We start from the raw sequence: 13,734 nt of genomic DNA on the forward strand, positions 1-13,734 counted from the left end.
CCGGTTCGTTAATTGCTAAAACGTATACGACGGATTTTTAATTATAAATTGTCATCGGTTATCGGTAATTAAAACATTAACTAATAACACGGATTAGTTGAAATGTTAATACATGTCCGACAAAGACAATATTGTATAATTAGTTTATTCAATATACATTAATCAAATATAAAACGCTTATATTCAATTTACGAATTAACTGCTTAATTCGCCTTAGCCATTATTATTTAATCCGTATTAAATAAAATATCTCAACATCACATTTTGACTAATTATTAGTCAAATAACTCGAACTAGTTGGTTAGTCAAATTTGGCATCTACATGACTGTATTTTCATACCGTCACATCTCTCAAACGTATCCTATAGGTGTGACTTTTAGGGACCAGTTGATCACCGCCATCTGTATGACAATAACGTCAAACTTATCTAGCAAGCCAACCGTTATTGATAAACGTGGACCAACTGATTATGATACAAAAGTATACCCTTTGATCCTTTTAGAGATTTATAAGTCCTTGCACTAACTGTAAAGGACACCAGCCCCAACAAGCTCCCACTTGTCCGTACAAGTATATGTGCAATGACGTTATCCGCACTAACTGGAGGACACAGCTCCAACAAATAACACATTTGTTATTTAAATAGTGTAAAAACTCTCAAAATGGTAAAAAAAAATGTTCAATCTGTCGTTATCAAACAAAACCTAAGTTTCTGCATTTTTTTGTCATGTTCAACTTAATCTTAACGGGATGTAAAAATGATAAAGTTCAGAAAGTAACGGTTAGTTTTCTGTTAGTTAGATGGACTTTTCAAGAGAGAGATAAAAGGTTTACATTTTAGACCGTTTTATGTGTGAACCGAAGGGATTAAGTAGTGGGCTAAAGGTTGTTTCGAGTGGGAATGCGGTTGATTACGACGAGTTAATTGACTAAAATTTTTCCTTACTAGATCTAGAAAGGGGATAATAATTATGAGATAATAAAATTTGAAGAAAAAATGACAATAAAAATGAGATGAAGGTAGTTAGATTTATTTATGCAAAATGAAATAAATAGCAAAGTTCGTGTATATATATATAATATTCAAACTTATTTAGTTTACAAACAAAGTACCCAAACACTTTGTTTGAGTATCTGGAATGGAGGTAGGGAAGGGGGCGAGAAAAAGACTAGGAAGGAAAAGGGAGAGAGATAAGAGGGAATATTGCTTCTTAAAATTTTCTTTGTTGAAAGAGAAATAAATTGTCTTCGATAAGGTAGACGAGGATCCATATCATCTATAGTAAAGAATGGTGTTTCATGGAGGTGAATGTGATTTAGGACTTCTTAGATGTAAAACGTGGCAGAAAAGTAGTGATAGTAATAGTGGATTGGAGGTTGTTTCAAGTAGTAAGAACTAATCACATTGGCTGATATTTTATTTTGCGGGGAAATTAGTGGGGTGGAGGGAGGGTGCATTTGTGGAGGGTGTTGAGTTTAACGAGGATAGTGATAATAAATAAGGTTATTTATCAGCAAAATATTACTCGCATTAAAACATATAGGTAACATGAATAATAACAAGAAACCTCAAAAGATCATACTGATAAACTTAATCTTGACCCCATTAATTCAAATTAAAGTAAAATCTTAATTATAACAACATTGTCAAGAGCAAGGGTTAGTTTCTATTGGATTGTGGATTTTTCTAGGACAAGGGTTTAGTTTTTCACTTGGTTGGATAAATTTGAGAGAAGTTTCGAAGACAAGGATCGATCTTTCAAGGGATGAGATTGTTTTAGATCATGTGTGTGAATAGGGAAGAAAAACAGGGATCTGGGTGAAGGATTTTATTTCAAATGAGAAGATGTGGGCAAGACTATTGTTATAGGGGGTGTCATAAGCATTTGACCATGTAGCATTGCGTTAGAATTTGGTTCACATTCAAAGATACGTCTATAGTTTGTGGAGATATAACATTTAACTACTCGTAAATGTTTTTACGTAACTACCATTTGACCCAATAATGATTAAATTATGGTTGTTATTCTAAAGAATGAGATTTGTTGCATCATTGAGTTGATTATGCAGAGTAGATATTATTGTTTTCTTTGACCAATTGAAAAACGCACAGGTATTAGTGAATATAATCTAAAAACCCTCAATCCCATGTATCATATATATAAACTTCATATTGGTTTTATTTTCCTAAAAAAACAACATTATCGAGAGCAGGGGTTAGTTTCCATCGGATGGTGGAATTTTCTAGAAGTAGGAGTTTAGTTTTTCACTTGGTTGGATAAATTTGAGAAAAGTTTCGGAGACAAGGATCAATCTTTCAAGGGATGAGATTGTTTTAGATCATGTGTGTGAATAGGGAAGAAAAATAGGGGTTTGCGTAAAGATTTTGTTTCAAATGAGAAGATGGGGCCAAGACTATTCTTTATAGGGGGTGTCATAAGCATTTCTCTAGCCATGTAGTATTTTCGTCGAATTTGGTGCACATTCAAACGTATTTTTATAGTTTGACCAAGGAGATATAATATTCTAACTACCTCTAAATGTTTTTACATAATTACAATTTGATCCAGAAATGATTAAATTATGGTTGTTATTCGAAAGCGAGGAAATTTCTTTGCATCATTGAGTTGATTATGCAGAGTAGATATTATTGTTTTCCTTGACCAATTGAAAAACAAACAGGTATTAATGAACAAATTCTAAAAACTATCAGTCTAAGTATCATATATATAAACTTCATATTGATTTTATTTTTCTAAAAAAAAGTATTTTATTAATCAAACACTCTTTTATTCTTATGTCAATATTATGTTAATGAGAATTATTTGTTGGTCATGCGGCATACATAAAATCAGAGACATGAACGATGTACTATATATCTATATTTCATTTTATTGTGAAATTTATCACACATTATTTTAATATCCGTGCAACGCACGGGCAAAAAAACTAATATAGTGAATAGGAGGGAGTAAAAATAAATAAAAAGTGGCATTTACAGCAGTAACCACTTCCCAGTATGCCACACACCCCCATTTCTTCTTCAATCAGTTTCACCGGAAACTCACCGGAACCCTAAAAACTTCTCCTTATACGCCGGAATCAATGGCGACCTCCGAAGAACCTAAACTATGGAATCTATGCAGTTTCTGGCAATCTTCATCGATTCACACCTCTTCTACTCAACACCTTCCCAATAATAGTAACAGTAATAACAATAATAGTAATAATTATAATTACTACCAACATGGACACCGAAATTACGACGCCAGTAGTAATACGTCGTCGTTTCGCGGTGCTGGAGGTGCAGGTGTCACCTCGAAGCCACCATCGCCGTCGGTTGCTTCTGTTGCTAGGTCTCTTCTCCCTGCGAAACGCCGACTCAAGCTTGATCCTCCTAATCACCTTTACTTTCCTTGTTAGTTCTTCTTTTTATTATTTGTTTCTCTAATTATAATTATAATTCGTGGATTTTTAATGTTACTGTGAAATTTTGGTTATTTGTTACGATTTCAGAATTGTCTGATGTTTATATCGAGCAATGTTGGAAGTTAAGTGCGTTGTGAGTTTATTGTTGTCCAAGTATGTGTGTGATAGGATTGACGGACTTCACAAAGTTTAATGCTTCCGCTAAGGTATCAATGTGTGCTATGGATGACGAAGTGTAATTAGTTTGGAAAAATATTGAGTTGAGTTTATGTTTGTATTCTATTTGTGAATTGAGTGGTTAGTTATTGAAATGTGCGGAGTAACAAGTGGATTTAAGCTAGTGTTGGCCTTAATCTTGACTGTGTTAGCGTACTCTATCGAATCTCAGTCGAGACTTGAGAGTTTTGGATTGCACTGTCAAAGTCTCAGTTGAGAGTGTTAGTATTCCTATGTTGATGATTGTTGGGATCGGCATGAGGATTGTTCAATTTTTGACAAGTAACACATGATATTAGTTAGGAGACACCAAGGCTGTGATGCCCATGTAGAAAGATATCATAGAGGTGTCGCCCTTTTACAAAAAGATACAATGGGGAGGAATGTAGAATTGAATTGAATTATCTCGATTCATAAACATGAAACCATCCAAGAATCCTTGTGCTGGACAGAGGACTACTAACGTGATAGTAAAATGCGGGTTTTCCAACTATATACACTGTTCTGGGGTTTCCATTACTACTATCGTTATAAGAACAAGCATGATTTTAGGTCTGGCGCAGCAAATCTTTCCTTGTGATGATTTATACTTGGTTTGGTAATTCGTCTCTCTTGCTGGCATTGCTGCTTTTAGTTGTTTGACTTGTTTACTTGCTTTGTGCATGTAAAGATGAGCCCGGCAAACAAGTTAGAAGTGCCGTGAGAATTAAGAACACGAGCAAATCCCACGTAGCTTTCAAGGTATTACTTCTGAATTCTGCGGCTGTTTTTTCCCATTCATTTTGTGAGTTGCCACTTGTCGGATAAGCTTTTAGATGCAAAGCATCTATTACTCTGACTTTCATTTGTCACACGCCGCTTTATCTCAGTTTCAAACAACTGCACCCAAAAGCTGCTACATGCGTCCGCCTGGTGGTATCCTTGCTCCTGGAGAGCATATTGTTGCTGCGGGTAACATTGCCATGCACCTTTTTATGCTTTAATAAGAAGGCTTTTTTCATGGGTTTTGTCTTTCATTCAATTCTTGAATATTTCTGTGTGGCAGTCTTTAAGTTTGTGGAGCAGCCGGAGAACAATGAGAAAATGCAAGACCTGAAGAAAAAAGTCAAATTTAAGATTATGAGTCTGAAGGTTAAAGAAGGGACAGAATATGCGCCCGAGTTGGTGAGCAGTCTCATCCAAAAAAAATTCTTTTACAAGTCGTATATAATCTTATTACTTTTCAAAGATACTGTTTTCTGCCCTTCTATCTTTGGTGGTTTTATTGCATGGTTTATACTTCTTGCTGAGTTTAAATCTAGGACTGATGTGATGATTACAACTCACGACCTACGACATTCACAGTTTTAAATGAATAAACAATGGATCTTATCCAGTGGAGGGTGGATTTTTTCACTATTTGAGTCGGAGTAAAGTTTCAATCCTCAAGAGATGGGTTGGGTTCTGACAAAGATAGTTTTCAGACGTTTCTGTTTGAAACTGAGCTGTTTGATTGCCATTTATTTGCCGTAAGGTGATCAGATTAAGTATGTCCTATCTCTTGTGGCTTTCATGTTTTGTCATAAGCTATATCTTCATCTATAATATTTAGTGCATTGTTTAATAGCCTACCTAGGAAGTATCTGGAGATGATTTGCCTCTGTTTGTCAAGAGCGCGAATATTTTCACAACCTCAGACTCCTTAGGTAACTTGTTGCACTTTTTCTGAATTTGGATGACTGTTGTATTTGCTGCGAAAATTTACCTACTGACTTGGTAAGCACAGTTTGTATATTGGGAGTAAATGGAGCCTTCAGTCAATACTCCTTGTTAGGTTGTTTGCCTGTGACTATGTGACATGGTAGAAGTTTTTTTTTTTTTTTTTTTTTTTTTTTTTTTTTTTTTCGGAGGGGATGTCGTCACTAAAGCTAACATGAAAATGTCGCGATTGTTTTCATTTTATGTGGGTTATGTGCATCTGTGAAGGTTAGTAATTTAGCACATGGAACTTGGAACATTCATGTTACTCAAACCTGTGAGATGAATTTCAGTCAGGTCTTATGTCCCTCGTCTTTTTCGAAACCAAATTGAAATGAGCAACATGGTCATGAAAACCACCTTGCGCATATGCGTCATTTCGTAGGCCTTAGCTACTGCTTTTTTGGAGTTGATTTTTTTATTCCATAATTTCAGCTATATCTTATTACTCGTGGCTTCATTTATGAGGACTAATAATTAAGTCATCTGTGTGAGTTAAAGGATACTTGGGGTATTAATTTTGTCATAATATGCTTTAAAATGTTGGAATTGGGCTGCTCAGACACCAAGAGTTTAGGGACATTCTTTATGATTCGTCCTTGTGCCTCAGAGACATAGATTGGTCGATGAATTCTGAGTCTCTGAATAGTTTTTCACTTTGTTTTGTTTACTCATTGCATGGGCCCGAGATGTCAAGAAGGATGAAAAATGTCCATGAAATGGATATTAACAATTTTGATGAACAAAAGTTTGTTTCGGTTTTAAGTAAATCTGTGGAACTAAATTAATTATAAATCCCTCCCAACCCTTTTATGCAGTTTGATGAACAAAAGGATCAAGCCAATATAGAACGGATACTGCGTGCCATTTTCCTCGATCCTGAACGCCCTAGCTCAGTAAGTTCAGTATCCATTTTGTTGCTGTCTATATGAGCTGTTAGAATCCATATAGTACATCGGAACTGATCTAAGTTCGTGTTAGGCATTGGAAAAACTGAATCGTCAATTAGCTGAAGCTGATGCTCACGTTGAAGATCGTAAGAAACCCCCAATAGATGATGGTCCAAAGGTGGTTGGCGAAGGTCTTGTCATTGATGAATGGGTATGTGCATATCTTCCCATAAATTTTTGTATCATTGATGACATTAAGATAGGGATCCAATTTTTGCATCGAGCAGTATTTAATCACTACTACTTTCGCGAGGCTATTAAGTTTGTCACAGACTACATATGCATATGAGCACTCATGTCCAAATCTTTTGACAAAAAAAAAATCTTTTGAAATGCTACAAAATTCAATAACTTCCACTATCCTCTCTTATCCGCAAGGATGAAGATAGGTTGCTCATGTTCTCCCTGATCAAACTAATTTTATTTCCTCACAAGGAAAAGAATAATACATACGGAGTAGTACATACCTTTTACTCCATTATCCTACTACGTCCGTACAATGACTGCCTTGATCAAATTGCACTACAGAAAGAGAGGAGAGAGAAGTATCTGGCTCAGCAGCAAGTTGATGCAATGGAATTAGAATAAATGTTCAGATTTCTTTGTGGAGTTTTATCTTTCGTGCAGTGAAGATGTATGTATGTTTGGCTTCGTGAGATAGCTTATACGGGGAGATTACAAAGCATTCTGTACAATCAATAATGTTCCTGCTTCAACATCTTTTTTTGTTACAATCATTGGTGATGATGGAGGTTAGGATGAAGGAGATCAAATGCGGTTTGGGGTTGGGGTCGGACACAGACGACGCTCAAGGTGGATTTTGTTGCCCAACGTGATTTCATTCTTCTCAGTGTAGATAATGCACTTTTGTTTCCTTTTTGTGAAAATTACTGCAAGTTTTAAAGGATCTTTCATGAAATATGTTGTTTGTAAAAGTTGGATTGGATGTATTTATCCTACCATCATATTCGCGGTTTTGTGTTGTATCAACTTTTTGTGTGGGGAATTTCAGGAGTATTTCAGTTCCTAGTACACACTGTATTGATTCTCAAATAATGACCTTGTTTATATGGGAGTAATATTCTACGTTTTCTTTTGAGCTATAGAAGCCACAAAAGTTCAAAATTGTCGAAACAGGTGCATCATCAATCAGTGTTGGCTTAATTCTCTCCATTTCCTAAAAAGAAATGGAGAGGTTATTACCTATCAACGGCGCAAATTGTATCATGTCAACATCGAACGGTTCACGATTTATGTATAAAAATAAAGGGTTAATAGAGTATAGATGAGATAATATTATTAAATGGGTTTGTAAGAGAAAATGGAGAGGATCCTTGTTGAAATTCAGGTTGCCAAAAAAAAATCTCAGTCAGTTATACAAGTATACAGGTAAGGATCCTCTCCATTTCCTAGAATAAAATAAAGGTCCATTAACTTTTTAATCAATTCATGGATTATACAACCAGCTGTATATGTTGTACGGTGTAAAATTTGAGTTTTGTGATAAATTATCTGAGCTTTATGTTAAATAATATGAGCTTTATTAGAAAGTATTCCACTCATCCATTTATACATTAAAAACATGAACTTTGAATTAGCTCAGAAAAAATACATATAAGCTCGGATTCTTAAACCTTGTTGTACAATGCTTATGGTACAACTGGATGTATAATCCTATTTGTGCTTTTTAATGGTTCAGATTTAAATTTGGTCCGATCGGTTGATCGTAATTTAACTAGATAAAAAATGATTAATGAATAAAATAAAAATTTATATATATATTCTTAAGAAAGCAAATTGAGCAAAAAAGAAATGAATAAAATAAAAATTTATATATATTCCTAACAATTGCCTCCAATTTCGCTTCTCAGCTTTGTTGAGGAGGGAAATTGATTCTTCAAGATCTGCCTAATGACGCTATTCTGCTACTGGTAAACCGTTGCTATCCTTCTGGACTATGGTGCTATTCTGCTGGAAGGAGGTGCAACCAACCTACTGTGATAGACCGATGGAATAGACTGCTGAAGCTCTGATGGAGAAGTCTGTTGGAATGATGCCGGAGCAAGCTGCTGGCTGCTTGCCGGATCTGACTCGCTAGATATACTTAAGATAATTCTGCATCCCTACTCTGTACCCAGAATTTTGGTACCCTGGCCTGCTTGATTCTGCTGAATCGTACTCTGCTGTCCCTGTAGACTGACTTCTGGCTCTCCTTGGTTCTGTTGGTCGGGAAGTAGATGTAAACTGATTTTTTTTTCTGATGTAGACACGTGAACTCCTGTTAGCAGACTTTTCAGCAAGCGGACTCCAGGCGGATTTCTGCTGGAGGATGCTCAGAACAATTGGTGGACTCTAGGATCCTGATCGCTGACGTTGGGGTCCTGATGGCTGAATTTGGAAACTGGACGGTGACACGGGGACGAAAGCGATCTTTGGGAGTCGGCGGTGAATCTTGGGAAGCACTTCCCACCTGTCCTTACCATTCTGTTATCTGGTCACCAAGGGTGAATCTGGTGGTTGGAGCATTCGGCATAAGTTTGCTATACACTTGTTATGTAGGTGATACCTACAAAATGTTAGTAGCAATGCGTGTGCATGCATGGACTCTCTAATGTATGATGCAGACATATGATGATTAGACATGCGGTAAACTATCATATGTCGTGAATGCAATGTCAACCATGACTATATGCTGTGTCTCTGTCATTTCGTTTGTCTTTGTCTGGAGTTTAGTTCCCACTTTTGATTTGCCAGGAGACTGCCCTGGTACCAGGTACACAGTCCCTGTCCACGTTTGCAAGTGTTTGATAAAATATTTTACCCATGACGTAAGATATTTTATTAGTAGGATAGCTAATTAAAGCGTACATCTCATTGTCCTTTTCCGGTTAACAAGGAATGTTGCGTTCCTTGTGGTTCCAGCATTTGTAGTTTCGTGCGTGCACTTCTGGCTCTACGTCATAGCTATGGATTTACTGAGATTAACGTCGAGGTACAGGTGGTCTTAGTATGTCGTACCCTGCGCGCTACCTCAGCGTATGCTCCCCATGTGGCTTGACTTAGTAAACGTCTCGCAGCCTCACATGGTAGGGGCTGGACCCTCAAAGTGTCCTTTGTCTGACAAGCAACCAATATCAGTGTCAAAGCCTTTCTTCCTAGAAGCGTAAAAGATAACCAAATAGTACAAATACCTGGTGCTATCTCATGGTGTTCCAGGGCAACATCTGGATCCAGGAAGCCACAGCGCGTACCACTTGGGTATTTAGAAAATATTTTGTTTTAAATAAAGAGGAATAAATAAAAAACACAAAAACAAATTTTGAAACTGAAAAAGGACTCGATAAAACGAAAGATATTAGTAAAAAGGTTTTTGCTTCATGGACTGTTGAAAGGTACTCTGTACACTAAGGTTTTAGCATTTTGTCAGACAAAGTACTGTCGGGGATTATACAAGATTTGACCTTGCATGACCATCAATCTGTACACCCTATTACCTGGCGCTTTCAGCCTTGTGATTTTTGGTATTTTCAAATATCCTTCATAGCACTAGGTCCTCTACTGCGAGAGTCCTGATTCTGACGTTGTTATCATATGCCTTTGCTTCTGATTGCTTGTACGATGTCATGCGTATGTGAGCACTTCTTAGTTCATCTTTTGTGGCTCTTCCTTTTTGCACTTTTCAGATTTTGAACATTGGGTTTGTTGTTTGACCAAGATTGCTCGATGGACTGTTGGCTTCTGGCTGTCGCGTGAGGGATATAGTCTCTGCCCCCTACATGACTTTCACGGCTTTGTTGTGGATGACATGCAATATAATATGAGACCCATGCTTGCTTTTTAATTTCTTGCTGAGGGTAGTGTCATTTGTTTTTTCACGTTCCGGTGTACAGGGAACCAGGCTGGTGGTAGCATGTCTTGCTGTGATTTTTCACTTTAGGAAGCTGATGCAAAGATGTGTTCTGCAGTATTCTGGCTGCTGCCTGTCTCCTATATATTCAGGGTGCTAGGAGCTTTTATGTACCAGCGGTACATTGATTGAATTGCCCCCATGCCATTGATTCATGTCCTGCAAGCTGCTGGCGGAACTACCTGTCCTGCTGGCCCGACCTGTGCGCGGGAAGGCTGTTTCTGCAGGCCGAAAATTTGTTGCAGGGAGCGCTCTGCATTTTGCATTCTGCGTCCTGCGTTCTGCGTCCTGCGTTCTGCATACTGCGTCCTACGTTCTGCATTCTATGTTCTACGCCTTGTGTCCTGCATTCTGCATCATATGTTGCAGAAGGAGCGATTTTATATGGGGAAGGAGTGGCAGGTTCTGAAGCCTGAGTAACCACTCCTACTGGTAGGGAGATCTCCTGCAAGAAATTATCCTAATAGGGCCAGCAGATGGCATAGCCAACGACCTTCCAATGCTCAAGACAGTAGTTATTCAAAATATAACAGGGTAACAAGATTACAAAGTTACGAATTACTTTAAGAGCGACATATGGACATGAATCTTCCTGTTCTTTGTTTACTGATGGTTTTAGCACATGAATGATGAGCATACGTGATAAGATACCTAGCTTGAATGCTACCCCCAGGTTGTAAGGATGTCTGCCTCCAGGTTCTGGGTTGTGGCCCCTGGCTGGAGACCTATCTGGTTTCAGATATTTTCAGGTGTCTGACTCTCAGGGTCGCTGCAAATTTGGACGACCAAGTTCCCTCCCAGTCCTTTTCGCGGGAACCTGGGTACCAGGCCTGTTCATGTCCCTTTTATTGGAAATTCCACTAGTGTGACATGTACAACTCTGGTTCCTATTTCCCTTTTAGGTCGCTGATGTTTTCATCAACCTAGGTCTGGGGTGCAGGACTAAAGTCAGGTGCTAGTCTACCATGGTTGTGATTTAACTGTCATTCGAGGTTCGAACTTCAGGGTGTGAGAACTTAGGCGTATGGTTCAATTGATCATTGTTCATTTATCCTAATAACTTTAATTTTCTCATATAGGCTTTCAGGGGTAGTCAATTACAACATGGATATGATGAGACTCAAATAAGAAAGCAATTTACAGAAAGCTCTAACAAGCGCAAGAAACAATTTTTCAAGTGATTTGTACCTAGTCTATGCAGGATGCAGAGTCTTATTTGAGATAATATTCTGGGTTCCAGTATGACATAACTGATGTCTTGGTTACCGATAGGTATGGGGAACAGGTGCTGGGACCAGGAGCGGGGAATCAGATACAGGGACTAGGCGCACTGTGACCAGGGTTCTTCTGGTTCTGGCTCAGACAGCAGAGGTGGTACTAGGGTTTCCCTGATTCTGCTTCCTTTGGCTGATGGCTCCTGCAAATGGGCTACGCAGAAGTATGGCTCACTCTGGGTCCTGCCTTTCATCTGGTCGTGTTTCCTGCCTCCTTAGGTTTTCTGCTTCATGTTTCCTGCCTCCTCAGGTTTCGCTTTTGCTTCCTCCTGCATCCTGCTTCCGACTTCCTGCTCCCTGGAATTCCGTTTCAGGTTCCTCCTGCATCCTGCTTCCTAGAAGTTAAGAGAAGATAGGCTGTTGGGTTCTTTATGGTTGATGATGACATGCCCATTTGATTTGTATTATCTTAGTTTACCTTTTTCAGGACTATTGATGTAATCAAGCATGGATTAAGAAGTGTTGAAGTTGTTAATCATCCTCTTGTATTGAGTCTTATTATCATCTAATGTACAAGCAAGAAAGTAGAGTATATTAGAGTAATAGAAACAGTCCAGACGACTGTTACTTTTACAAGTAAACAGCTGCTTGGATTATAGCCACAATTCGTAATACTTGAAGTCCCTTTTTATCTTTCAAAAGCTTTCACGTGACTCTTATTTTTCAAAGATAAAACTTCAGATTTTATTAGGAGATGGTCTTCAATAAAGAGTGGTTTGAATTATTATTTTCAAAATGTTTCCTCTTTATGCAAATTCAACCCTTTGGTTCTTTAAGAAAACAAAGAATGCTTTTTGCCATTTTGGTGTTAACTTGTCATCATGTGACTTGTCTTTTCTCTCTTTGTTTTCTGAATTTGCATGAGCTTTTAAGGATATCTTTCAAACTATCTTTCCCTATTCTTGCCTTTGCAAAAGAGCCCTTTTTGGTGCAAGTCTTGGGTGGTTGCTATTGCCCTTCACATGTGTGGTCTTTGACCCTTCAAAACCCTAGCAACCCCTTCACTCACCTCTTCTATATAAACCGTGCCATCTTCCTCATAAAACCTAAGACTTCTTTCTGAAATTATTTTCAAGTTTGCAAATTTGTTTTTCAAAGCTTGAAACCGTGTGTCATTTGCAAAACCTTTAAAGAGTCTTCAAGTTGTTACAGTCGTGGCTACTGTTACTTTTATACTAAACTCTCTTGCTTAAGAATTGTTGATCTTGTAAAAGTTGTCCATCTCTATTCTTTGCTAAGAATATGTTAGTGGAAACTTGATCCTATAACATTCTAAGTGTGTTAGTAGAGTTTAGGACGGAGTAGTCTTTAACTCTTGGCAACCGGAGTAGGTTGCGAGTTAGCTTGTCATAAGAACGGAGTAGTTCTTGTACTAGCTTTACAACCGGAGTAGGTTGGTGTCTTTTATTGTAAGGGTCTTTTAGTTGTCGGAGTAGATCACTAAAAGAAAGCAATAAAAAGGTAGATTGGACGTAGGCACTTGAGTTTCTTGCCGAACCAATTCAAAAACTCGTGTTTCATTGTCTCTCTTTATTTCCGCTGCAATTTACTTTGTTTGTTTGTCGTGCTTTGCTTAAACCTTTGAAGTAATAGTTCAGTTCATCATCTTTGTCACATTTGGTCTGCAGTAGTATTCCACAAACTGAGACAAATAGCTACAGTCAGAACGATTGTTACTTTCATACTTCAGCAAACATTCATCGTGATACTTGTTTAGTCTTTCAATATTATTCAAAGTATCTCTTCATTTATTTTGTCCTCGTAACTCACTTTAATTCAATAAGGTTGAAGTTATAAAATTTTAAAATAGTACCTAATTCACCCCCTCCCCCTCTTAGGTACTTGAATCCATAAACTCTACAATTGGTATCAGAGCCTCGTGCTCTTGATCAAGGCTAACCGCCTTAGAGTTTGATTCGTGGGTAATGGATTCCGAGAAACACTCCAAGATCCCGGTCTTTACCAGTTCGAATTTTGGATGGTGGAAACTCAAAATGGAACATTACATCAAAAGTATCGATTATCAATGTTGGAACATCATCCAAAATGGACCTCTTACCATTGAGGAAACCGATATTCTAAACGGTTTCACCAAGACAAAAGAGGAAAGAAATTACAATGAGAACGACTTCAAGCTTGCCGAAAAGAATTCCAAAGCAATGTCGATTCTTCAACGTTGTGTTGGTGAGGGGGAAGTTAGTCGAATCTCCGGGTGTCCTA

The 13,734-nt window shown here is 37.8% G+C and overlaps 1 protein-coding gene across 1 annotated transcript; it reads left to right on the forward strand.

The window, feature by feature from the left end:
• The first annotated feature begins 2,986 nt into the window (after positions 1-2,986).
• Positions 2,987-7,430, forward strand: LOC141634126 (vesicle-associated protein 4-1-like). The gene is made up of 7 exons (XM_074446418.1): positions 2,987-3,419; positions 4,317-4,387; positions 4,516-4,597; positions 4,692-4,810; positions 6,202-6,279; positions 6,365-6,484; positions 6,862-7,430. The coding sequence occupies exons 1-7, from the start codon at positions 3,107-3,109 to the stop codon at positions 6,919-6,921; spliced, it is 843 nt and encodes a 280-aa protein (XP_074302519.1). The 5' UTR covers positions 2,987-3,106; the 3' UTR covers positions 6,922-7,430.
• Positions 7,431-13,734: the final 6,304 nt, after the last annotated feature.

The sequence above is a fragment of the Silene latifolia genome, chromosome Y (genome assembly GCF_048544455.1).
Source record: "Silene latifolia isolate original U9 population chromosome Y, ASM4854445v1, whole genome shotgun sequence".
Classification (NCBI taxonomy): Eukaryota; Viridiplantae; Streptophyta; class Magnoliopsida; order Caryophyllales; family Caryophyllaceae; genus Silene; species Silene latifolia.

What these genes read in the sequence shown, in the direction of transcription:
- LOC141634126 (XM_074446418.1), top strand. Translation starts at nt 3,107, where the DNA reads ATGGCGACCTCCGAAGAACCTAAACTATGGAATCTATGCAGTTTCTGG. An exon ending in ATCCTGAACGCCCTAGCTCA is followed by an intron (nt 6,280 to 6,364) that starts GTAAGTTCAGTA and finishes AGTTCGTGTTAG; the next exon opens with GCATTGGAAAAACTGAATCG. An exon ending in GTCTTGTCATTGATGAATGG is followed by an intron (nt 6,485 to 6,861) that starts GTATGTGCATAT and finishes ATTGCACTACAG; the next exon opens with AAAGAGAGGAGAGAGAAGTA.